General features: G+C 35.9%; 2 protein-coding genes across 3 annotated transcripts in view; one reads left to right on the plus strand and one right to left on the minus strand.

Moving 5' to 3' along the window:
* The window catches only part of LOC116176736 (octopamine receptor beta-3R-like), a 203,736-nt gene that overhangs the window by 73,048 nt on the left and 104,064 nt on the right, over window positions 1–26,624 (minus strand). Inside the window, exon 3 of one of the 2 annotated variants that reach the window (XM_031495494.1) lies at window positions 9,512–9,544. The exons of the other annotated variant lie outside the window; for it this stretch is intronic. Coding sequence (XP_031351354.1) covers window positions 9,512–9,544 — 33 coding nt within the window. The remainder of the gene's footprint in view (window positions 1–9,511; window positions 9,545–26,624) is intronic. 2 annotated transcript variants of the gene reach the window in all.
* LOC116176737 (facilitated trehalose transporter Tret1-like) overlaps window positions 10,311–26,624 on the plus strand; it is a 91,450-nt gene continuing 75,136 nt past the window's right edge. The window contains exon 1 of the mRNA XM_031495496.1: window positions 10,311–10,357. The gene's annotated coding sequence lies outside the window, so the exon portion shown is untranslated. The remainder of the gene's footprint in view (window positions 10,358–26,624) is intronic.

Below are 26,624 nucleotides of genomic sequence, written 5' to 3' on the forward strand. Positions count from 1 at the left end.
TTTCAAGATTTTATTTTTCTATGTGGACCTTTGATTTCTCATAATTGAAGTTTAGAGCCACCAAAAACTGTCACTGCTTTCACTCTTGGTTTGGAAATTCTGGCTAGCAAAGGATCAGCTTGAAAATACATATTTTCAGTCAGGTTCCTCACTTTTAATTATTTCATGTGCAGTTTTCGTCCTTCATATTCTAAACTTACGGATAGGACGTTGGAACTTATAGTTACTAAGATTTTTCAAATTGGAAACAGAATCACAATTTTTTGTGCATGTTTAATATCTCAAACGATGAAATACTTTTTAAGTAAGGAACATCTGGTCAAGTTTGCGTTCATTATAAAAGGTTTTATCTGGTTTTTCGATAGGTAGTGTTATCGGATGGAAATTAATTACCACACGTGATTTGGTGCTGATAACAAGAGCTGCAGGTGGACAACGTTTTGCGCATTACGAGTATTTTCGGTGTAAGTGGGAGCGCGTTTCTTCGAATCTGGCGCTGTCAAGACTTATTGTAATTGGTGCATTATTTCTAATTTAAAGTTTTTTTTTTTAGTAGAGGTGATACTGCAGACAACGAAAAAAAAAACGCCGCTGGTTCGCGACGCGACGGGTAAAAGAGTGTACCTACTTTACGCTAATTTATTTATTCAGGCTGTCCGCTCGATTTGATTGATTGAATACGCAGTTCGTCATTTTTTAAAACAATTACTTACACACATACCTAGCGTGGTATTAATAATTAGTGATAATTTAATTATTTATTGCAGTATCTGGAAAGCAAAAGGTTTTCAATGAACGCTCTACTGCGCCACTGAAATATGCATATATGTAAAGGAAATCGCCTGGAATCCTGGAATAGGATCGTGTACTTTTCAGAATTAAAATGAAATAGGCGACCTACAGCGAAATGTAACTGCGATTTAGTTAATTGATTATATCACTGAACACATTATAAGGTGATATACACTTTACTTTGGTAAAGATAAACAGCAAACTACCTACTTTAGCTTGCCGAATTTCACTAATTTCAGTAATTAACGCGGAGATTACATTACTTTGACTACTGAACGGAAAATTGTGCCATAAAAATATTCGTCTTACGTTGCGTAACTTAGGTTCCAAAGGTAGCACGATAAAATTTACGAAATTACAATTTAATTAGTACATCTCATAAAAGCCCATTCGGAAATTTTCGAACAAACGAAATAAGGAAAATTAAATATCGTTCTCCATCTCCTACCCTTTATTTTGTAATAAAACGAAATGAACGGAGACTATCTTTTATTAAAAATGACTAAATATCTTTCGACAAATTGTTATCATAGAGGCAAAGTCATCATCCGTAGTGATTTGTCCGAACTCCCTTTGATTAAAGAATCGGGAATGTGTGCGGAAGTAAGGGGGAACGGAACAAGCCCACCCTTATTCGAAAGATTACAGATCCAAACTCCCCCAAATAGGGTTATCGCGCTTTTATTCCGGAAGCAAAATTGTAAAATGCCAGAGACTACAACGCTTATCTTTCCAGAATGGTTCTTAAACTTTCAATTTCTATTCTATATTATTCCTATACCTTCCCTGTCTCCTTATCGAATTTGAAATTATGCGTTTCCCGTTTAAAATCGGAAGCGAGGACAAATCAAACATTTCTATACCTATCTAAGATCCAACGCGATTTCGCCAAGCTGTGAAGCTAGCATTATTTGTTTTTGCAATGTACTTTCGCCAAACTCATATTCTACGTGATTATTTGAATGTTCCCTTCGTAACGAATGATGTGTTGGTATCGCCAATGTTTCCGGAACAAATATGGCGAAGGGTATGATAATAAAATTTCTGGACATTTTCCTTTCTGGACTAAATAAAATGCCGACTTGGCAACACTCTAAATAACTAGTCGAGGTCCACTAAGAATCAGCTCGTTTTGTCACGAAATACGAAAACTAATAGGCGTTTCCTCCTTTGTTTTAATGGGAAAGTTTATGACAAATATTGTGCACTTTCTACATTAATTGCGATCCATACAAAGTCAATCAACTTGTTGGGTCCTCCCTCAAATGGGAATCTCAACTCAACAAGCCTGTGTGGTAATTTAAAAGTTAATGGTGCAGAAAATTACAACTTTCCATGTTTTCTAAGACGCTTAACGAATTTCCACTCATTTTCCTCTCAAGTATTAAAAGACCGAATAATATAAATATACTTTAATAAGTAGCGCATTATTTTTAGTGTAGTTTACATTACAAATGACCATTTAGTGAAAACTGAAGCACACTAAAGCATTTTACTACGAGTACTTAGACGGATAACGGCGTTTTAAACTGGTATTAATTAGTGTCATCTGTCATTACCCGTTATATTTGTTGTATATTGACAACAACTGGATTTAAAATACTAAAATGGTCGACGAAAAAAGGTCTTTTCAGCTTTGAAACGAGCAACTACGCCGACTTAAAATTTTTTTAATATTGTTGACAGTTCAAAATATCTTAATTGTACTTATTTATTGCTGGACTGCTACTAAGGAAAAAAAATTAAAATATTATAAAGCAATAAATAATTCAGATTGGGTATTGTGTCTATCAGGTCATTAATCGTCAATCAAATTTTAGTTTCAATTCATTTAATTAATCTGGGCGGGTTTTACGTGTAAACACAAAGCAAGTATTGCGTTTCTATTTTTATCCAAGTGGGTTGTTTTGTTTTGTTTGGTTATAAAGGATTATTTCCTAGAATTGTTAAATGTAGGGAAATTTATCGCTTACTTTCGTTTACAATTTTATTTTGTTAAATCATTTATGTGACAGTTCTGATTTAATTGATAAGTATGATTGTTTTTATAAAAGATTGATGTTTTTTATTAGCGATAACAATGCATTTCATTGGACATATCTGCATAGATCTGCATACATCCACTGCCAGTCCATATTGTTATGTGCAATTTCAAACGGTTACTAAACCACCCACATGTTGAACTACCTCAATTAAATACAAGTACTGACAAAACCTTTAAAAGAGATAATTATCATTTTTCTAAGGCACGTCCAGCGTCCGCCACATCCAGAATCACGATATTGACGTAATTTTTAGTGCATTTCTCAACTCATGTTGAAAAGCACTATTGTGATCACCCTTTCCGTCCGTTCAAAGCATTAAGTACTATGGCTTTAAAGATATTTAATTCGTTCTCTTGCATTCGGAAGCTTGCAGCTCTGGCACTTCAATCAAGAAGAATCTTGACGATTAATTTACGCATGCGCAGACTGCGCGCGTAATGTCATCTTTCTTATTTATAGAGATATTTTTTGAAATTTTAACCACAGATGCTTCTAGTATAAGGAGTAAAAGGATATCACGTACTGTAAAAATCATATGTGCTCATGCGCACACTGCACAATTTCAACTTTCTTATTTGTAGATCTTTTTTGAAATTTTAACCAAAGAATGTTTTAGTAAAGACAAACATATCGCATATTTTACGGATCAGGTGTGCGCATACGCCTATTTCGCAATGCTAAGTTTTTGTATTTATAACAACTATTTTCCTTTTTATACATAAATAGTCCGTTATATAACATTTCAGGAAGTATGTACTGATCAATTCATGGAAATTGCGCTAAAGTTTTCTGTCTTAAGGCAAAAATCATTTTTAACACCTGAAGCAATTCTCCCGTAAAAAGGTAAAACCCAGTAACTCATTTTTATGAACTTTTCAAGAGAGCAATTAATAGTACAATGTATTGACATAACGTTGACAATTAAAGTTGACAATTGTAGTATGGGCATTATGGTGTTTTAGGTCGCTATGTTTGTGATTATTATATTGTTTTTATAATATATTTAGTATTTTGCAAAATATTGAACATACGATGTTTTTTAACAGGAATTATGATGCTTTTACTACACCAATATGTAGTATGTCAAGTTACGGTTTTATTAATATTGAAAATGTTGCACTATAAGCCATGAAAAATTTAGTAAGGTACTTTGCTAGCTATTTCCAATGGTATCATGCTTACTGGTGGTTTTAATTTCTGGTAAATATATGACTTTACTATGTTCTTACACTTTTTGGCGGGAAGCAAGACCATCGGTAGATTGCTTTGCTAGGTTCTTCCATTGAACGGCAGAAATCAAAATAACTTCAATTTAATTAAACGCTATTGAAATAACTAGTAAGAATGAATGCTGTGTTTTTCCATTTGGAGGTGAGGTTGTTTATTCAGTAAATGCCATAGTTTAAGTGAAATGATAGGTTCTTCCACTGCAAATCGGATTTACTATATTCTTGCTTTGAAAAGATATAAATTATGACACTTACTAGAAAATTCCATTGAATGTAGAATGCTTATTAGTTGGAAGTGATCTACAAAGTTTATACCTCTACAAAGGAAAAAAGTAGTACTTTCAGATCGTCTCAAAGTCTAATTTTAAGCAAAAATTGACTTACTAGGTTTTACCTTCGGACGGGAGAATTCTGAGTACGAACTACGAAACTTTACTATTATAAAGACCGTCTTTTCAATAAAACAACTATTAACGTCCCACCAAAGAAGCTTTCACGTCTGTCTCTGTATTTAAAATAACTTCCCTTTCCGTTCCACTTCCATCTGGTTTTTCGAATAAATTATACACCTTTGCTTTCTTACCGGTGACAAAAATCTGCGCGACCTTTAAGGCATCTCGCTGTTACATTGTACATATACAACTAAATTAACTCAAACACTACAACACGTGCTTATCTTGAAACTAATTAGCCTACGCAGCCATAACCAAACATGTTATATGGACATTGGACAACCAGTGGGTGCTCATTTTGACAAACGTGTGCCTTCTATCTACGTCCGGTGGATATATGTGTATAACATTCGATATATTCAATGTAGACATACGTTGTCATCTGAACAACTTCTTCCATTTCGATCTCCAGTGGTGCTAATGAATGTATCCATTTGCCCAATGAACGCTGTGTAAGAGTATAGTAACTGTTAATTCCATTATCATAGTTACTGCAATAATTCCTGAACTGAACAAATTTTTCTCACTTTGAAGGTATGAATTTTTTACGGAAGCGAACGCTAAAGGGGATGTTTCATTTGATAGCTCTTTAAAACAATTTTCGAACGCCTACATGAGAAAACTGTATTATTTTACGACCAAAGTTACATAAAGTAATATCGTAGTCAGTAGGAGGATACCAAACATCTTTGTGTGTTGTGTTTCCGAAATCAAATATCAAAATTCGAAAACAAAGGCGATCGTCAAACCCACTCATCCTGGGATAATCTACTTATTAAATTTTTATTTTCTGAAATTCTTACAGTCTACACTTTTCAAAAAAATATACGCCTGAAAGCTTTATGGAGGTTACTGAATTCCCCACACAAAGAGAAATCTACAGATAGCGCCCTAGTGGGCCGTGTATTATTCCGTCATAACCGAATCTGAATTTATCCGCAGCAAACGTCAAAATCAATAACGTTAAATTTAGGTACTGGCACGGAGAAAATTTCATTACATAATTAGAGTAATATCGGTGCGTTCATTCAAGTCAAAATGAGAGAGCTTTGACGGTCTTAATGTTGTCTAGCGGATTTAATTTGGTGGTGTACCTATTTAATTCAAGCGAAGGTCGGATACGCTCCTATATCTGTCACAAAATATTAAATATAGCATCAAACTATTTGGGGGATTTCGTTCAGTATTAAAATGGAAAGTCATCCAAGCACAAACATGTTAAATGGAGCAGGGAAGCGGGCAGTTTTCATCTGTCGACGTAATTTAATTGACAACTTGAAATTGTTGAATTTTGCAATTTTGGAAGCTAAATATTGATTAAACACTTAACAATTTGCAGAAGCGTGACTTTGTGAAGGAAAAAGTAAATAAATTCACTTGCTTTATTTTAAAGTAACCTCTTATTAGAAGCATATTAATTCAGTGTATGCGAGTAGGGTTTTCTTAATCTCATTAGGAAATAAATCGAATTTTTCAATACCCAGTGATAAGTGGAAATTTGAATTTTTTTGTTCCAAATGAAATTTTTTTGTCTGTGCGTTATTTATTAAATTGCGTTACTCATAATATAGTTTTTCAGCTAGCAACGAATTCAATTTTATATTGAAACGGCGACGCTAACCAATTTCAGAATATTGTCATAAGCGAAAACACAAAAACATTCCAAGCCAGTCACGAATTGCCGCGCAACGCAAAATTTTCGAAATACTACATTTTTGTGGCATAATTTCCTTTGATACTCCTCTGTTGTGCACGCACCATCTTCGAAATTCCGATATTTCTGAGTAGTGGTTCTCATAATTGAAATAATCAAATAAATTACCATATGAAGACTGTATTATAAATAATTTCGTGAGAGTGAACGTTTCAATATTGGAGAGTATAATAGGCGCCATTTAAATATAATAATAACAAAAATTATTTATTTGTAAAACATTGGCAATTTGAACGTGGAAGGGTGTATAAAACGTATTTCAAGTCGCGATTACAAAAGAAGATACGAAACGAAGATTGCAACTTCTTTAAAACGGGAATTTGAAGCTTTAAGCTGGTATACCATTCATAGCTTTAATTAATTTATAATTAAAACAAGAAATACTTGATTCCTCCTCGTGCACTTCCGGAACCTGCTACAAATAATTGAAATTAATAATTTTGGAACTCAATGGTCTCAAACAACTTCCGAAATTTCAAATAATTTATTAAGCACATTTTTATCAACACCTAAAATGAATCTTGCATACGAGTATATAGAAATCTGTCATAAAAACTATAATATGTGGGCCGTACAATGCATTTGAATAAACACACAATTATATCATTGACTGAAAGCTTTACTTCACTAGCTTCACTAGTTTTTGATTTTGAAAAAATGATTTGGCGACAGCCAGGATGAAATATTCATATATAGAAAAACGCCACTAAAAATATTTAAAATAGGATAGGATTGCGTCATTTTCAGTACTAAATAGGGAAATGTACCTAACTGCGTTTTGTTTCATTGATTTTACAACCAAACACAACACTGTAAGAGGATATACATTTTAGTTTGGTAAAGATAAACAGTAGCCTACTTGAGCTTGCCGAATTTTAGTAATTAACGGAGAGATTACATTACTTTGAATACTTAGCGACGTAAAGGAAAATTGTGTCATAATAGTTATTTATATAACAAGAGCGCGAAGTTCAATTTCGCGCATTGAGACTGAAGGTATTTTGACGAGGCGAAGCCGAGTTAAAATATCAGTCAAATGCGCGAAATAACTTCGCGCTAGCGTTATATACAATATTTTTTCTACAACTGAACCGATTGTTAATTAAATTGCTGTTTAAGTTCAACTTTGTCCCGTGCGCGAAATACTTTTTTTCACTGTTGACGATTTCGCGCACGTTGTCAAGAGCAACCTTACTTATTAATTAACCGTTTAAAAATCTAGTACTTCGCGTTTCGAAATCCGTCAGACAATGACAGGTTTTTTTGACAGTTGTAGAAAAAACATTTTCTTACGTTGCGTAACTTAAGTTCCAGAGGTAGTACGATCAAATTTACGAAATTACCATTTAATTAATACATTTCATAAAAGCCTATTCGGAAATTTACTTTTCGAACAAACGAAATAAGGAAAATTAAATATCGTTCTCTCCCCGCCCACACTTTATTTTTTAATAAAACGAAATGAACGTAGTATTAAAGACTTTTAAATTATCGTTCATTAAAAATAAAGGAATATCTTTCGACAAACTGTGTCATAGAAAAAAACTCATCAACCTTCATTATTTGTCCGAACACGGTTTCATTAAAAAATCGAAGGATGTGTGCAGAAGTAAGGAGTAGCGCATATTTGAAGGATTACAGATCCACACTCCCTCAAATAGTGTTATCGCACCTTTTAATTCCGGAAGCAAAATTGTAAAACACTAGAAAATACAACGTCAACTTTCCAGAATGGCTTCAAACTTGAAATTTCTATTGTATAATTCCTTTACCTTCCCCGTCTTTATGGAATTTGAAATTATGCATTTCTAGTTTAAAATCGGAAGTTCTGTACGTACGTACCACGATTTCCTCAAGGTGGGAAGAAGTACATTTCCGATTCATACATCAAGTCATCGGTCAATCAACTTGTAGGGTCCTCCCTCACATGGGAATCACAACTCAACAAGCCTGTGTGGTAATTAAAAGGTAATGGTGCAGAAAATTCCAACTTTCTAAGTTTTTTTAAATATATAGCGAATTTCCCCTTCATTTTCTCCGACCGAATAAAAAATACACTTTGATAGCGCATTACTTTTAGGATAGTTGACCTTAGAGCCGGCATTATAGCTCAGTGGTAAAGCGTTGGGGTATAAATCCGGAGGTCGGATGTTCGAACCTGGTTTGAGGTGAATTTTTCATCTGTGGCAGAGATGGGAATTTCCTTAGATCAGTTTCGAGCATTCTGCCGGCTACTCCGAATTAGGTTTTCCTGCAGTTTTCCTATTTCGTAAGGTAAATACCGGAGTAGTATAGAACAACTTAAGACCTTCTGCAGGGGCACCTCTAAAAAGCATTATGCGGGTCACTCTGTAATTGGGCGTAAGCCTGTTGAGGTCCTAGAACAAGAGGGACAATAAATAAATAAAATAAAAAATAGAGCGAACCATTTAGTGAAAACTGAAGGCTATTTAATTACTACTTACCCGATAACGGTCTCATAAACTGGGGTTAATGCGAGTCAGCTGTTATTACCCGTTATATTTGTTATCAATTGACACACATTTAAAATACTGAAATGGTTGACGAAAAAGTTGGGCGTTCAGCGAGAAAAATAGATCGCATTTCATTCTGTCGCTTTACCGTTTTGAAACGAGCAACCCTGTCGGTGTAAACGATTTTTGATTCTCAAAAAGGAGTTTGTTTCAGTAACTGTCGGCTATTCGGGCGCCTTTTATCAATCGATCGAGTGGTAATGGAATATCGTAGAACTTTCGGGTTTTCAGCACTATATTCGTACTATTGTGTTATTCCTGCATTGATCAAAGGTGAAAGCCTTTCCTGAAGTTGATAATTTATGAATCTCCTGTTGAAACATAGTGTGTGTATGAATGCCAGTTTCCTGGTTTAATAAAATACTTGTACGATCTTATCTAATTCATGAGAACGAAATTATTTACTATGCTAACAAACAGGTTATGGGGCGCATGATCAAGTCTTCACCCAACCGATCCAATGGAACCTCTAAAAGTCGTGTTTCCGAATGCGAGCTGAGTGTCAAAAAGTTCCCCTACTGAACATCGTATGTGATTCTTCGTATCTTGTTAAAATAGGCTTGCACGAATTCATTTAGATTTGTTTGCTTAAGCAATAGTTAACAAAACACCCAGTAACTAATAAATAAAAATTTATAATTTATTTATGAAGATGAGCGAAACTTATATTTGTACCTGTTGCGCCAATTCATCATTCACCCTCACTTCAAATAATATAAAATTTAAGCTAATTATTGGTACCTACTGTTCACATTTTCTTCATCAGTAATTTCTACACCTGTAACAAAAGGGTTCGATTTAATAGTGTGAAATAAACATTATTGGTAACATAATTTCATCATGCAGTGTGTCACTGGAAGGTGCCGTTGCTAAGATTTTCGAGGTTGAGAACATTTTTATATTGAGTGCAAGCATCTTAAGCGGTAAAATAACGCAGGTATATGGACTTTCTGTCTTTACTATAAGCATACAGCGTTCAGTTTATCTCCAATGCAATACAAAAAGGAGAAATAAAATTCAGTCTATTACGCATGGTATAGGTTATTCAGTGTCAGGTTTTTTTGTTTGTGGATAGTTCATTATTTTTCTATTAAAGTTTCGTAGGTATGCCTTGTGTCATTACTGTGTATGTGAACATACAGGCTCATTCAATTTCTAGGTCCACCATGGGGATCTCGGAAACTGTAAGAGATGGTAGGTAGTTTAAATTCAACATACTTGCGTATTTTGATGCTTGACAAAATGCAGCTTTGAAACTGAAAAAATTCCGACCAGTTTCGGAGATCCGGAAAAAACGGCATTTTGCAAATCGTTTTTTACTGAAGTTATTTAAAAAGTGTATGGAAGCCATTTTCTTTTTTTTTTTATTTTCAGAACGCTATCTTATTGAGCGTCAAAATACGCAACTTTGCTAAATTTAAAATACCTACCTATCACTTACACTTTCCGAGATCCCACTGGTGAATTTGCAAACCGCGTGACTACCTTCCGTTACCGGTCAGCTTCAAAGAAGAAGATTTTCCAGCCAATTCAAAGTACACACCCGTATTTTCAAAAGTTGACGGTTAAGAGTTAACACATGCGTCTTAAAGTAAGTTCAAAGTTATTATTATTCTAAAATTTTTGTACCAATTTAAGAACGAAAAATTAGAACCATCCCTGAAGGATTAGATCCAATTCTTTGTAATGTTTGTAACAATGTAAAAGTAAAAGAAATTATCTTAATAAAAATAAGATTCATGTATTGGATTCCGTTACGAAACTTGAATTTAGTTTTCGATTTGTCCAATAGGTATTCTCGCATGATTAGGGTGTTGTGCGCGGGTGCACCATCCTGTTGAAACCAACAGTTTCCAACTTTTTTCTCAATACAATATGTACATTTTTACGGGCCATATTAAAAAATAAAGTTAATGATGATATCTCCGAAAAGAAACGTTGTATTTAAAATCTTTCAACGGCGTCTCGTAGAACTCAAAAAGTGGCAATGAGAAACTGTTTTTCTTTAAACTTTTTTATTTGTTCAAATTTCGAGAATTGTTCAGGTAATTAATATACCACAGAATCGCCCGTAGCGTAACGCGAAGGAAATGCGCGAGAAAGGTTCTAGAATATCTGTAGCACACCACAAATTCCTCTATGGCAGATGCGGAGACTGAACTACTATAGATAAGAATGTAATTACAGTAACGATCAGATTGACCCACTTGCTCGGCTGCGACAGTTAATCGTACAGCAATGACAGGGATCTGGTGCATGAGGACGACGTAAAATTTATCATGCATCTATTGCAATACGTGTCAACATATTACATTATTGAGCCTGAAAAATTTCAGCTCCGTAATGAGTATTCACAAAATTGCGCACATAAATATTATACAACACCAGTGAATGTGTGGTAACAATAGTAATCGTTCAAAATACATTACCACAACTGGTATTTATGTGATATAGTAAATCTACAATGTATTTATAAATTACATATCTGTGTCTTTTAATGAATTCATGAGTACTTCATGATTTTGCACTACAATGAGGCGTAAATGCGAGAAATACAGAACGCATTCTAATAAATCTATGTTGGTTTTTTCGTAACAAGAGAATAAACAAAGCTTTTTCTTACCGATCTTTGTAATGCATGTTCCTTCGTTTGTGACGGGTCACGTTATTTGTTTTCATTAAAATAGTTTTGCCCCCTATTGAAGAGAATTTTTATGTACGACTGATAATTACTCGTTACACTAGCCATCCGTATTTTAAGTAATAGGCGTGGTAATAGGTCAACTGTAATGTCTTTCAAAAGTTTAACAAACGAAGTACACTCCTGTCTAAATGTTGAAGTGACAAACCCGAGATACACTCGCTTATATACGAACTGATATTATGAATTCGGCATTTTCGCATTAATTGTACGAATTGAGAAGCTGCATAAGGGTAGTTCTGATCGAGTAGGCTCGGCTCGGTGATGTACGTCAGTGTGCGCAAGATCTACATTTTGTCTAGAAAGGGTTTAGGGCACATTTGGTATCTTCAGCACACGATCACATGTAGAAGTCATTTCCCGTTAACGAAGAGATCAAAAGAAATATGTTGGTTATTACGCGAAAGACCGTCCACGTATCATCGAGGGTCCCAGTTTACCCATCCGCCGCAACATTTTTGTGGAGATCTGCATCAGCGCGGTGGGATTTTCCATATACACAGACTGAACCTACAGAGACGTACTGAAGGTACTGTGGTTTATATTGTTTGTTGTCTAGATCGTTCAGTATTCGGTTGTATCGCATTTTTTGTGTAAAATTTGTCAAATTTTAGAAGTTTGTGATTATAACGTAAGTTTTTCGAGACAATGTATTAAATATCTACTTACATCAAAGTTAAAAATAAATGGACACCCCTATTTTCATATCAACCCTTAAGAACAATCCACCCCATCTCGGCTTCTACAGTCACCCGTTTGCGTATATTCCCATTTTTACGGTAATTGTTCACAATTTATTATGATTGCAATATTGCGTGACAAAAAGATCACGCCCCATATTTCACACGTAACTTATGTCTATCTATACACTTGACGGTACGTCATCAAATTAGGGAGCAAATTGTTTAATTGTTGAAATTATCCCCCAGTGTAAAATTTGTAGCGGAGTTCATGCAAAACTTGGTTCAATTAACGTCTAGTTTGTTAAATCCGTTCTGCAATTAAAACTATAGGTACTTTCGTAATGAGTGGTTTGGAGGGAAGTTCCTAATGAACTCCATTAACTTTTTACAGCTACGTAAATTGAATAAGTTCATTTGTTTCCATCGCTCATGGTTCTAAAATAGCAACAGTAACGCCCTTGAAATAGTTCCTAACGCTGTTATGTAATTATGAAGAATGTTGGCGTGCAGAAAATTAATTATTCAAGTTGCCAATTGCCAACCTCTTTGTAACTCCCATCTGAGACTTTTACTGATTCAATCCTTGAAATGAGTGGAACTGCCACTATCTATTTGACACATTCTCGTATATTAAGTTGTTCTTCAACCGCGAAAATCGGAAAATCTCTTTTGGCCAATTTTCGCATATCCATCAATATTGAAGTAACCGATTTACATACAACGCATGTTGGTTAAAGTTTACCTTGTAAGTATCCAAGGAATGAATTTGATCATTTTTCCAATGAAATTGGTGGTAAATAATTTTTGCATATCCTGGCCAAAATACAACTGGTCATCAAAAATGCGTAACATTCACTTTTTGGGCATCAAAGGAATGGGTTTGGGCGTTTTCTCGAGAAAACGATTGTTATGTGCACTTTGAGCAAACGTAACAAAATTACTAGATAAGCATACGGTAAGACGGTAAAACGAAGCAAAAGGAAATATAGTAATAGCAAACTGGATAGCCACCACTTAGACTGTACTAAGTGTTAAAAGAGGAGAGAGATACAAATCTGAAATGTCAATGTTTAAATTTTTTTGCAAATACGGCTCAACTCTTAGTCAGGGAAATTATAAATGTCAAAACAGGCTTCCGCATAAAACAACAGAGCTATACTTGTCAAATGACTATCAAACAAATGTAGTAATACATTCCATTGTATCGAAAACCAGTACGTAATCAAACGTTACATAAATGAGCCGTCGAAAATAAAAATTATCTTTGAACTTGGTTTGTAACAGCGGTCAGAAGGGCGCTTTTCTGTATAAATCCGCTAAGCGTATTCAATGGAGCAGCCGCAACACATTATTATGAGAAAGAAATACTCCGAAGAAGGTACATCCACCACATGGCCCCTTTTCAGGTAGACAATTATAAGTCAAGTAACAGTGATAGCGTATCAAGAAAATTATTTGCACGTAACCACTGTAAATGCCAGATCTTCTGTGCAAAAATACAACTGTACGCAATACCAAAATAAAGAAGGGATAGAAGTATCACAAAAAACATCTTCACGGCCTCTGGTGGCGAAACAAAGAACTATTGCAAATGAAACCTATGACACTCGGATGGTCTCTAGCGGCGAAAATAAAGAACTACGGTAATAACACATATACAATAGAAACAACTTACAATTTAACTAAACGGGTTTACAAATAGGGCCTGTGATAATATAGCCTATTGTAACATCTGTGATAAACAGTTGTTACAGGTTTGTTAGGTGTAATTACCTTGTATATGTATTGTGTATGTATTCAATTAGATATATTAGATTAATTAATTAAATTTCAATAAGATGTACAATTCACAACAATGACAATGACGCATGTAACAGTAACTTCAAACACAACATACTACTTATCTGTCTACCTATCAAAGGGAATACCTAGATGGCGTCTGAATAAAGAATTTAATGAATATAAGTTAAACATCGAATGTTAATTAAATTAAGAATAATGATTAATGATTAATGTTCAAGTAAGAAAAAACGCGTGGCGATTTTGAGCTTTTGGTCATATATAAGACTTGGAACGGAAAGAAAATGGAAGAGGGGAGGACGGAGAGAATCGCACCGTCTAAGAAGAGAATGAAGAGAAAGGAAAGTGGGGTGCGAGGAAATAGAGATAAAATAGTGAAATTGAGAGGGAAGGAGGTAGGTCAAGAGAGTTAGTGTGGTGTCACACTATGCGTTTTTACCGCTCCCGCTAAAACGGATGCGGTTTGACAGGATGAGATCTACTTGTCACACTATTCCGGTCTAACGGGATGCGTTTTTGCTATATTTTGGCAGTCTAAGTAGTGTCATGGCTCAATTATTGTTAAAAATGGCTTGAGGCGGAGGGGTTATTGCGAAAGCAGATATATCCTCAATATTGGATTGCTCCTTTTAATTCAGGACGAGAATCTAATAACAGCTCTCGAAGTTTTATGAAAAAATTTCGAATGAACAAGAAAAATTTTTTTTGTATATTACCGAATGTCCAAAAATTCAATTTCTACCCATGATTTCTCCCTATACAGTTTGTACTCTTTAGATTGTTTTTCCCGCAGTGCAGTTTTTGCATGCACGCACTCGATGAATAAACCCACATCAAACATTGTAAACCTAACAAAACACCCAGTTGCAACGCTCAGTGTGACAACTGATGACAACCAACGTGGTTTCATGTCATTGTGGTTGTCATTTCATCCTGCGCAGCGGCAGCAGGATGCGGTTGCATCCGGTTGGTGCGGCGAAAACGCATATATGTGACTGGTACAATTTAATAACGTGTGCTATTATCATCCCGTCAAACAGGAGCGTTTTAGCGGGAGCGGTAAAAACGCATAGTGTGACACCACACTTAAATGTGTCTAACGGTACCGCATATTGACAAAAAACTTATAGTAGCGTGGAGTAGGTAGTTATACAATTCATTGTTGTAAGATAAAGCGCTTATTTGGTCAGATTTAAAAAGACGATACCTGTGATGATATGTGTAACTGAAAGCTGCATTCGTACACCGATCTTACGCAGTGCCAAATCTGCGATGGTGGTTTTCGCAAAAATACGTCGCGCAATCTCGAGTCAATTCGTCCGCTGGGGGGATACCTAAAACAGAACCTAAGATCTCTATTGAGCTACCGTCAAGCTACGGACCTAGATTTTCGTAGCATTTCCGAGAAACCAAACGAGATAGTTCAAATCTTCCACGGCAGAACACCCCCATGTTACCGGATTGCAACTGGTGGTCGGCAACAAGACTATATTTACAAACTATGTAAAGTAGTATAATATTTACACTACACATCGCGCTATAAACACATATTAAGAATATACAGGATTAGAAAAGTACGCGGGGATGGCACCTAGTCCGATTGCCGGGGTGGAAAGGTTAGCGAAATGATGAGCGCTGCGGCCGAAAACTTTGAATTCAAACTCCCCTCGTCCAGAGCTTACGGAAGGAAGAACCCGAAGAACTACTGCCCAACGCAAGTGGTGTTAGTTTCAGGGCTGCTTATAAATCCCGCCCCGCATTGCAGTGGCGTCTGGCATGCCGGCTTATGGGTGCTGTTTCTTGGGACGCATCTTCTACTGGTCGCTTCTTGTAACACCCATAGGGTTCTATAGCCGGTCCGTGCAGAACGCAGCTGGAGAGAAAATAGTTTCAATTCTAATTGAAATCCGTGACGCATCTAGAACTCTTGATGCACAAACATAGAACGTGGTTATGAACAATCCGTCGTATTACCAGTTGTGATCGATAGCCTCGTTATATATTTGAACTAGCGTAACTGTTTTAATTAAACACTATTCGAGCATTAAATTTTGGTTCGGTAAATCGCAGGTCAATTCAGCCCATATCAGTGTGCGGTCCCGTAGACAATCAGTCCTGAACATTGCCACTTATCCGTACGTTCAATCAGTCGACGAGAAAGAACTACGTTTTACTGCACCAAATTGGTGTATCTGTATAGTTGGTGCTTAGTAGGCTAAGAACTATTTGCTATGAAAAGTGAATAAGTCTTAGGAATGAGGACCTATTTCTCACATTGGTTAATCTGGCGTAAAGCGATATTAATTTTGCCTGTTAGTTCGCTGACCAATTAACTTTGCGCAGTTCCGGTAAAAGGAAGACATTTTGTACTTGTGAGTGTAAAAATACCGTGATATGGATAATGAGGATAGAAATAGAATTTCTGTTTCCGAATACGGATTTAGATTAATCAATATCCCAGTAACTCTAACCCGATAATACATTTAATTCTTCAAAACAGAAACAAGAGGGCTGGTTGCTTTTATTTACAGTATTTTTTTTCCAAAACAGTTCACTGCAAAAACGCGGCATGAGCTAAATCGGAGCTTTAAAAATGCATCTTGCCTCACAATGTACCCAAAGCATCCATTATATGATTTTTTAATCAAAAGATATGTGGCGTGTGAAATTGTCGAAAAATGTTTTCGCAGCTCCAATTAATAAAGCTTTTAGGTTTTATAAAGGGGATACGTTTCTATTTGATCATCGGATGTGACAACAGATCGTTTTTAATTTATCACGTTAAGCTTCAACTTCGACAGGGAATGACAAAAATATTTGGAAAACAATTTAACAAGCTCCATACTGTTAGCATTTGTGCGATAATTATTAATGTGAGCAAAATGACTTTCAACTACCACACGTACAGCATTAGTACCGATTAGGGATTTTAATTGATTGCTTTTTTAAAATACGCGTTTAGCAACACGTCGAGATTCGTGAATGGCGTGACAGGTTGCTTGACCTATGACCGGCGTTAATTAAAATTCGCAATTACACTTAATCACGACATAATTTCTATCAAAGGAAAGCTCCACCAAGTACGCGACGGTGGCGATTACATAAGGAAATTATATATTCCAAGGTGCACAATGTAATACAGACGCTCGTAAAACAAACTCCCATTAACTTCCATCGTCGTAAATCCAAAAATAGGGGAAAAATTCAATAAATACCCCAACGTGTCACGCAATATAAAAGTGGGCTCGTAATCAGGGTCAAACAGATTACGTGACAAATATGAACTTGACCCTTTCATGTCTAGTAAATTTTCAATAAATCAAACATAGGCCGCGTAAACAATGCTTCCTTTCGTTAAATAATCCCCCCTGTATACAATTTGGAGTGTGCGAATAATATTTACCAAACTAGCTCCCTTATTCAAGTTCAACATTTACCCTTACTTGTCATGAACCAATATTATAATGTTGAATTATGGTTAGCAAATTCATTGAGACTTCCTCAAAAGATGTATGTACCTAAGAGTGATTCAAGACAAATAAAGATTAATGATGAACATGCGCTTGTTTTGAAACATGGAACCTCCGAAGTTAGATCCGTGAAGCACTTGAAATTGCGGCAATTACTTCAATATGGATCGTGTCTCCGTTAGTTTTCGGTTAGTTATCACTTAGACTCAAAGCACTGGAAATTCTGTGACTGTTGAACAACTCAACCGTTTGCTGATGACCACAGCTTTGCTGTTGAAACGCGACATTATTTGGTTTATTGGTGAGTTTTTTAAATCTTAGACTCGACCTTAGATATCGTTATTTTCCAAATCACTCAACAGATTGATATCTAAGTGTTGCCAAATTTCTATAAAGAAAAAATGAAAATAAAGGTAGTGAATGTGATAGCGCTAATTCAAAGGGCTTCTCCTATTTCCATTGACCAACCTCTCTAGAGCTTTAATTTATTCCAAGAACAGTCCATAACTGTAAAATTGAATTGCCGGGAGTGAATGTTTCGAGCAGAATCTGTAGTGATTATTTCGAAGACGAATCTTCCGGTAGCAAGTATTTCGTGAATTTGTCGGGGGTGATAATTCTGGGCCGTTTTATAAAATTTGAATTTGTATTTTATTCAACACAGAAACATTTACATATATACCGTTTCATAGCGAACGTGAACAAAAGTGTGTCTCGAATAAAAGCGATAAAAGTGTGCGTTTCGAGAGCTTTCGGCAGACGAGGTTAGAGTTTCAAAGAGTTGGTACGTACATTTGATGTGTGAGAGTGTTATTACCCACAATTGCGCTAATTCGCAGCGAAATTCGCGAGAGATTACGTACCATTTTAGGTGCGCCAAAACTTTCGTTTGTAAAAATGTATCAAATAGCTGTAAAGCGGCACCAGTGTTACTTAGATTGAAAAATTTCGAAACAAGAACGTTGTTGCTATTTTGCAATCGCGTCGTTAGGAAGCGATAATTGAAATCAGATTGGTGACACAGTGCAAGTTATTTGCAAGTTTAATTTGTTGTTAAAACGGAAATTAATCTAATTCGTAGCGAGGCCGTCCATTTTCGATTGATAGAAACCTACCGCGAATAGACAATTCTGAATCTTTTAAAAGCCGCTAATAAATGAATTGATATTAAAACTCATCTTGATAAACAAAGAAGTTCCTCAAAGTTGAGTGACGTCATTGGAAAGCACATTGTGCGTTACATAAAATTTTGTAGCCAGCAGCATACGGCAGGGAATTTGAAGACAATTAATTGGTGCGTTTACCCCCAACAAATCCTAGTTAATAAATTTGGAGAAAATCAATATCAATTGGAACATCGGTATTTTATATCTGTGCATAATCACGATTGCAAGTATTACCTACTCGAAGTTGAAGTCGGTTTGCTTGGATTCGCGATTCATATGAAACCTTCTTCCCCCAAATTTGGCACTCATCGCAAGCTAACGTTACAGGGTTGGTGCAGAAACTCAATTGTACCGTCGAAGCGATGTTCTTCCATATTTGTAAAGAAAGCGACATTTCACAAGGAGAGATAAATTCAATTTTTTACCAAAACAGAGACCCACAACAGTAATTTTAATATTCCTAAAGGAACCGGCCTATGAAACTCAATTGCGCGAGACAAACAAACTATTGTATTTCTTGATCAGAATTGAATCTAAATAAAGGATTTGGGTTGTGCTGTTTCATTCAATAGAATGTTTCATTTAAATTCAGTAATACTAGTCCTTTAGTTCGATTAAATTTGGTCTAGAATTAGGAGGTACCAGTAATTGATTGTGCTAAAAATGAACTTTTAGATCGCCTTTGTTTTTATTAGTGAATCCAGTCAACAGAAGTCATATGCGTGTTTATAACCTTCATAAACCCGAACGGGGTGCAAATGCACCAGACTTGCATTTTTAACGCATTTTTTAAGAATGAAAAAATGTGCTATTGTTTGAGTTTTGTCCGTCCGTCCGTCCGGACCCACTTTTGCCGTTTCGACCTACTTTTAGGGGAATGGTCCTAGAGTCCTGGAATTTTTTGCAGTAGGTAACCTACACCTTGAAGGTGTTCCAGACGGCCATTAAATTTCGCTGTCTAAAAGCCCCCCCCCCCCCCCCACGAATGATTTCCTGAGATGCTGTTTTTGAAAGTGAAACGTACGTAACTTTTACATACGACAACCAATTGGTCTACTACTGCCCTTATTTCAAAACAAAAGCTAATTCGGTTAAAAATGCGATTTATCTGCACAAGAGTTGTGCACAATTTATAGGTACTTGTTTTATTTTATCTGTTTATTTTTTTAATAAATAACATAATACTTATTCGAAATACATTATTTTATTTAACAAAAACATATTTAGCTTCTTATATACGACGGAATCAAGTAAAACAACGACTTTACACATAAAAACGTTGGGGTGCATTTCGTTTAACGTATCTTTTAGCACGGGTTTCTGAAGGTTAAAGGTCAATCAAACCAGAGAATTAGATTAGCATTAGATAAGAGGGCAAACTTCCGCAAGAGTATAAGGGCATTACTGAGCTAGCAGTGGGTAAAGTAAAAATTATTATCGTTGGAGTTTTTGCCAGTGCGGGAGAGGTTTTATTTTATTTAATGCAAGTGGGGTCTACAACCCTTCTAAATGTAACTAAGCCGCTACAGCTCTCTTCTTGAGGACAACTCACGCACTGCTCTAATTGCTATTTCGGATGGTGAGAATAAATGAATAATAAATGCGGAACCTTTCATGTAAGTACGGACACGAACCAGCTTGATAAATAAGCAATAAGAAGTCCTTAACTAATTATTAACTAATTTTAATATCGTAATGAAATCCTTTTAGAAATTCGTAGTCGAATTATTTCTAACTGCTCAATTACCCTCCCCCCCTCCCCCCTTTCATTGTGCCCTTTAATTATGCTTGAAAAAGGACGGGTCACGTAAACGGACACCGATCATTTTACTTACCACATTTGATCCGGGATCTGTATCGACGCTAACTTGTTAGATGCACTTTGAACCTTTGAGCGAATGGCTCGCAACCTCTCCAAGCTCAGAAGGGCGCTTTCTGCCAATAATCTGCAATCACATATCAAGTGCGAGAAAAATCTAACGTTTGTCAGGTGTAAATAATTTGTATCTAGGTGAGTGATGTGTTCTTCGTAACATGGCGTTCAAGTAATTTTACAAATGGTGGTGCAATGCAAATCTTACGTAGATCGGTATTTCACAAAAGTATGTCGATGTAGAATTATTCAGATAGACAACAACCAAGTAACAGTAAGAAAAGAGAACGAGGAGAGGCATGGAGAAGACAAATCCCTAAAGGAATATACGTATAAAAAATGTCAAGTAAAGTAAAGGCGTATGAAAATTTCACTAATGAACACTACGAGAACAAGTAACGCGAAAAGATCAAGAGAAAGGAAAAAATACAAGAAAGGGTCATTCGGGTGACCTCCAGCGGGAGAACAAGAAAACCAAGAACCAACTACAACTCACTTGCATGAGAAATGTACAGATGGCTGAATTGTTACTAAATGGAATATAAAAATTAAAAAAAGTTACAAATTGTCGTTTACGCACGTTAGTGATCTTAACATTGCATCAAACGTTCTGTAGGTATTAAATATGAACAGAAATACATATGAGATTTGAGGATACAAATGGGATACAGAAATGAACTTCCTTTTTTGTTGGTACTTCAAAGATATTAGATCCGAGGCAACAATAACAATTGTTCTGACCAAGAGCATTGAATTGCAATCAAACGCGTCTTACCACATCTGTAAGGTACGCTGAAACTGGGGCTTGCATTCAAGAAGAGCCCAAAGCTTTGATCAACGATACGAACTGGAGGAAATTTCACGTTTGACGGAAAATCGTATAGTGGATACTTCTTTTAAGATCCGAGGAAGCCCAAATGGCAAAAACTTTGATTTCGAAATTCGGTTCTAACGATAGTTACTGTAGTACCCTAATTACCCCAAATCTACAAGTGATGCACGTACGATGTCGATTTTGGTACCCTAAAGGTCTATTTATAAAAGAGTAACAACGCATGCATCAATACACAACATTTGTACGCGAATACAGAGCACAAAACTGAATGTCACATTTTTCTAAGGAAATGCATAAAAGCAGTGTAACTCGACACCGTACATGAATGTAAATTTCCTTTATGAGAACAGGTAATCCATTACACACAATATAAAAATTCAATCTGGTGCGAAAGTAGATGTGAAAAAAAGTAAATCCGAAAACCAACACTACGGCAAGAATAATGGAGCGGCACAACAACATAGAGGAGCGACTTGATGGAATTTTTTTTATCCGACCTCAAACATATATTTACATACTATGCCTGTAAAGTGTATCGTACCGTAAGAGTAAAATCGACCTATGTCCGAATTGACGATTTTGAGTAACGCGTGCGGTCATTGTAAAAGTAATTTCGTGTAGTTTCTACATACACATTTTTTCCGTTGTGGCGCAAATTCTATTGGCGAGTCCGTTCTCGGTCGCTATTAAATATGCACGAGGCATTTTAATGGAAATTCAAGTATTCACAAGGAACATTTTTTATCATCTTCTCCACCGTGGATCTCTACATTAACATAGCTTTCTTTTATTATTAAATTCTACAGGGTCCTATTAGTGCCCATAACGGCGCTATGCCATTATATTTTTTTAACCGTAACCTTTATAATGTTTCTTTTATACAAGGGCTTGAATGCACGTTATATTCTTATTCCTATGCTCCTTCATTGTGACTAATAGCTTGTACTAACAAAAAAGAAATCTCGCTTCACTTCTTCCGCATAAGATATTCAGTCGGGATAAGCGTTGTAGGCTCCTCTTTCTGTATCGATTATGTAATATAATGTAAGGTTATATCGCTCCCCGACGGAAGTATATTTTCAAGTACTATCCTAAAATAAGCCAGTCAACAGAACAAACTGTATGTATTCAGGCAAAGTTGGTTGCCCTAGCTATTTTCCCTATAAACCTCTTTTGATCAATGGGGCGAGAAAGTATGAGTTCGGTGTATATATCCTGGAGGTGTAAGCTCTAAAATGCCCAAATATGTTCCAATATACTCTAAAGTAATGGGAAAAACTGGTGTAAAATGACAACATTTCAGTAAACAGGAAGTAAAGTAACGAGGTTGTTAAAAATAATTATAAGATTCGCCCTGAAATTCCTTCCTTGAATAATTTCGTTTGTTGGAGGGAGCTAAAAAAACACTGTAGATTACGCGATAAGGTAACATTTTGCAAATGTAGGCACAATAATAGATTCAACTGACACATTACGATTGCTAAACAAAATGTTATGCACGATTTGTAATGCCCACATGGAATACAATGAAGTACAGTGGAATACATGGAGTAGATACGCATAATACAACGAAATATGATAAACTGTGGAGGAATTTATGAATTTGAAGTAATGGAAAATAATCCCATAAGAGCGGAAGCGTATTTTGCCTTACGGGGTACCTTTTTCTATGGAGAGTAAGGTAGTTGAAAGTGGTATGAGGCCCCTTATGAAATCTAAGTCACATTATATTATAATAAATAAAATAACGGTTGTAGGAAGCTTTGCCCCGGAAATTTCGCCCTCAGGAATATTCTCTCGAAAGAAATCTCGCCCCATGGTAAATTCTCCCCCGAAAGATTCGATCACGTTCCAGAAAATTCTTCCTGAAGAAAACTTCTCCCACGATAAATTCCTCACAGGTATATTAGCCCTGGAAAATTCGGCTCCAAAAGATATCTTACGGAATATATCCCCAAAAAAATTCTCCACCGGAAGATTCGCTCTTGAAAATACGCGAAAGCGTCCTCGGAGCGTTCTTCGCCAAAAATGCGTCCCGGAAGACTTACCCCCAAAATATATTCGTCCCGGACTATCTTCCCTCAAAAGATTCTGCTCTAAAAGTTCGCCAACGGAAGACTCCCCCTGGGAAGATTGGCCCCAGGAAGGATAGTCTCCGAAAAATTTGCCCATTGAGATTTCTTACCGAGAAGATTCACCCTCCGAAGTATTCGCCGTTGGAACTTAAGAGAATTCGCACTCGCCGGAATATTCTCTCCTCAGGAACTCGATCCAAGGACAATTTACGTTCAGGAAAGTAGGAGCCTAACGTGATGATCTTGAGAACCTCTTAATTTTTTAGGGTTAAATGTGGTCGGTAATATCTATATCGATCACGATTAGAGCTCCAAGTCAATGTTGTTTTGTTTCAAAAAGGTGTTTATGTTTAAATAATCGCTTTATATTTTGCTTTGATTTATTGTAAAGTAAAATTATGTAAGAAAAATATTAGGGACATCTGGAAATAATTGTGTAGTGTTTTTTTAAGTTTACCTCATGTCTTGGGATCATGAATACTTTATTGCTCTGTAAAAACTAATTTGTTTGAGGGTGTTCGCCGTAACTAAACGCAGGTGTTTACATTGCCAATTCACGAACTCCGATCTACAAATTTGATAAAGAATCCACCTGCAAAATTTCATCGTAATAGGTCCATCCATTCTTTTTTAAATCGATGGACATGAAGCCATCGAGCGACCGAGAAAGCATAACCGTCTCGTTTCGAACTCGACGCTAAATCAACGTTTGTACAAGAAGTGCGCGGTTAAATAAAACGCTTAATTTAGCATGTTTATGGCCAAAAATTATTGAAAGAATGCATTGTCATCAGAAATAAGTACGTGTGGAAAGTTTCAGATTTTTTTTAAATTTTTATTTATTGTCCCTCTCTTGCTCAGGGCCCTCAAAGGGCTTGTGCCCAATTGCAGAGTGACCTGCATAATGCTTTTTAGAGGTACCCCTGCAGAAGGTCTTAAGTTGTTCTATACTGCTCTGTTATTTACCTTACAAATTAGGAAAACTGCAGAAAAGCCTAATTCGGAGTAGCCTGCAGAATCGTCATAAGTGATCTAAGGAAATTCGCACCTCGGCCACAGATGACAATTCTTACCTTAGCCCAGGTTCGAACACCCGATCTTCCGGCTATGTAGCCCAACGATCTACCACTGAGAAGAATTCGGAAATGGGGAGGACCATCGCTTCTAAATCGACCTGCTCGCCTGGACTGGAATAATGCAATCCTAGATGCAGCCGATTTCCCAATGTAGTGAAATTTCCTCAATGTTATTTAGTCCAAATTTGCGACTCCATCGTAGCTCATGGCGTCTCAATGTGCTTCACCCTTGGAAATTGTATGGAATAGTTTGAATTTACGTGAATTAATTTGAATTAACGCGAATTAAGTTGAATTAATTTGAATTAATGTGAATTAAGTTGAATTAATTTGAATTAATGTGAATTAATTTGAATTGACGTGAATTAATGTAAATTAACGTGAATTAATTTTGAATTAACATGAATTAACTTCAATTAACGTAAATTAATTTGAAATAACGTGAATTAATTTGAATTAACGTGAAATAATTTGAATTAACGTGAATTAACGTGAGTTAATTTGAATTTGAATTTTTGGTGTACCTACATCAAAAATTGTACCTGCTTCCCCCTAGATTTTACTACGTCGTTGAATTTTGAATGTTTTAATTTGAGATAAGCTCAAGTGTTGTATTATGTATAAAGGGCAGTCCGAGTGTTCGAGCAATTATCGCCGATGTGAAGTCTTTCTATAAGGTTTTTAAAGTACGCGTTAAAGTGGATTTATCCATCACCAAAAAACCACTTTTACGTTTGTAACGACAAAACCAATTGACACATGGATGAATGCAAAAAGTAATGACTGCCAGAGAACTACGAGACAGAGAATGGAATGATAAGGGGAAATGGCGGAGAGAAACCGAAAAATTATTGATTTCTCACACATAAGAATTTTTCATTTCAGTTTCTATTTGCTGCTCTTTTTACGTTTTTATAATACTGAATAAATTTTTCAAAGTAAAGTCTCTTGCATAATCAATCTAAACTTCGTAGTAATGCCCTCGTTTCAAATAAGCTTTTTGAAAATCTAATTCTGGCATGTTGCTTTGAAGTCACGCGGCTATGAATAACCCCAGGAATAACCCCAATTTGATAATTCAGACACGTACTCGAAATATCTAGTGTCTTGACTTTTAAACAAACCCAAGTTATGGAAAATCCATCAAACAGAAAAACTTATATCACTTTATTATTGCTGCATTTAATACACGCCCTCCTCTACATCGTTCAGAAATCCAGGGCATATCTGGAGAATATCGAAGAAGAACAGCTGTCGCTTAATTGGTTGACTTGTTGAACCAGAAGTGATGATCATGAGCTCTAGCGAATGGTGTCATGTCAACCACTAAGAAAATGGACCATGGTCTTAAAATCCTCTTCCATGCAGTGCACTGCTCGTATAGCATGACCCAGATTACAGAAACAACAGATAAAATATCTAACGTGGACTAAACTAAAAAAAACACAGCATTTAGTTTCGGTACGCGGAGTAGGTATGTGTGTCGAAAAAGTAGGCCTGAGAACCGAGGGTCTATTAAACAGTTTGTTTTCGTGCAACGGATATTTTGCATAGGGTTTATTTATATCACTTGCCAAGGGATTATTTTACTCGTAGTAAATTGGATTAAAAGTACGGGTTTATAATGGCTGTACTACAAAAGCTTATTTAAGAAACGTAATCCTAGCTACGGTTCTTATGCGAGATTTGGGCGGAATAAATCCCAATGAATTGAAGGCTAATCCCTCTCGACTACATTTAGGTCAGCATGTCACAAACGTACCGAAAAATCTTCAATAAATGATCACATCTGCCTAAATTGAATGAAATCTTATTTTACACGGCCAGGATTTAACGTGTCAGCTTTATTAAGCGACACTTTAAGAAATTTCCGTTTAATAGAGGTCTACCCTCGGGTTTAATCTTGCCGTAGATACCTTCCATTACGGTTATTAATGATATATGTGACATGAATAATTTTATGGATTATACTAGTAATTAAATTACGCAAGTAACTTTATAATTGCTTTTAGTCTCAGAAGGTGGATTGCCGGTAACTCGTTCTTGAAGTTCAAGAAATACAGTCTAATTTGTTAAAGTTGCACATATATTACACGTTCCGAGGGTGATTAACGCGGCTTATGAGAAATAGGGTAGGTTAAATCATATATAGTCCTAGAACTTGTTTTACTCTAATGAA

The sequence above is a fragment of the Photinus pyralis genome, unplaced genomic scaffold, assembly GCF_008802855.1.
Source record: "Photinus pyralis isolate 1611_PpyrPB1 unplaced genomic scaffold, Ppyr1.3 Ppyr1.4_LG7, whole genome shotgun sequence".
Classification (NCBI taxonomy): Eukaryota; Metazoa; Arthropoda; class Insecta; order Coleoptera; family Lampyridae; genus Photinus; species Photinus pyralis.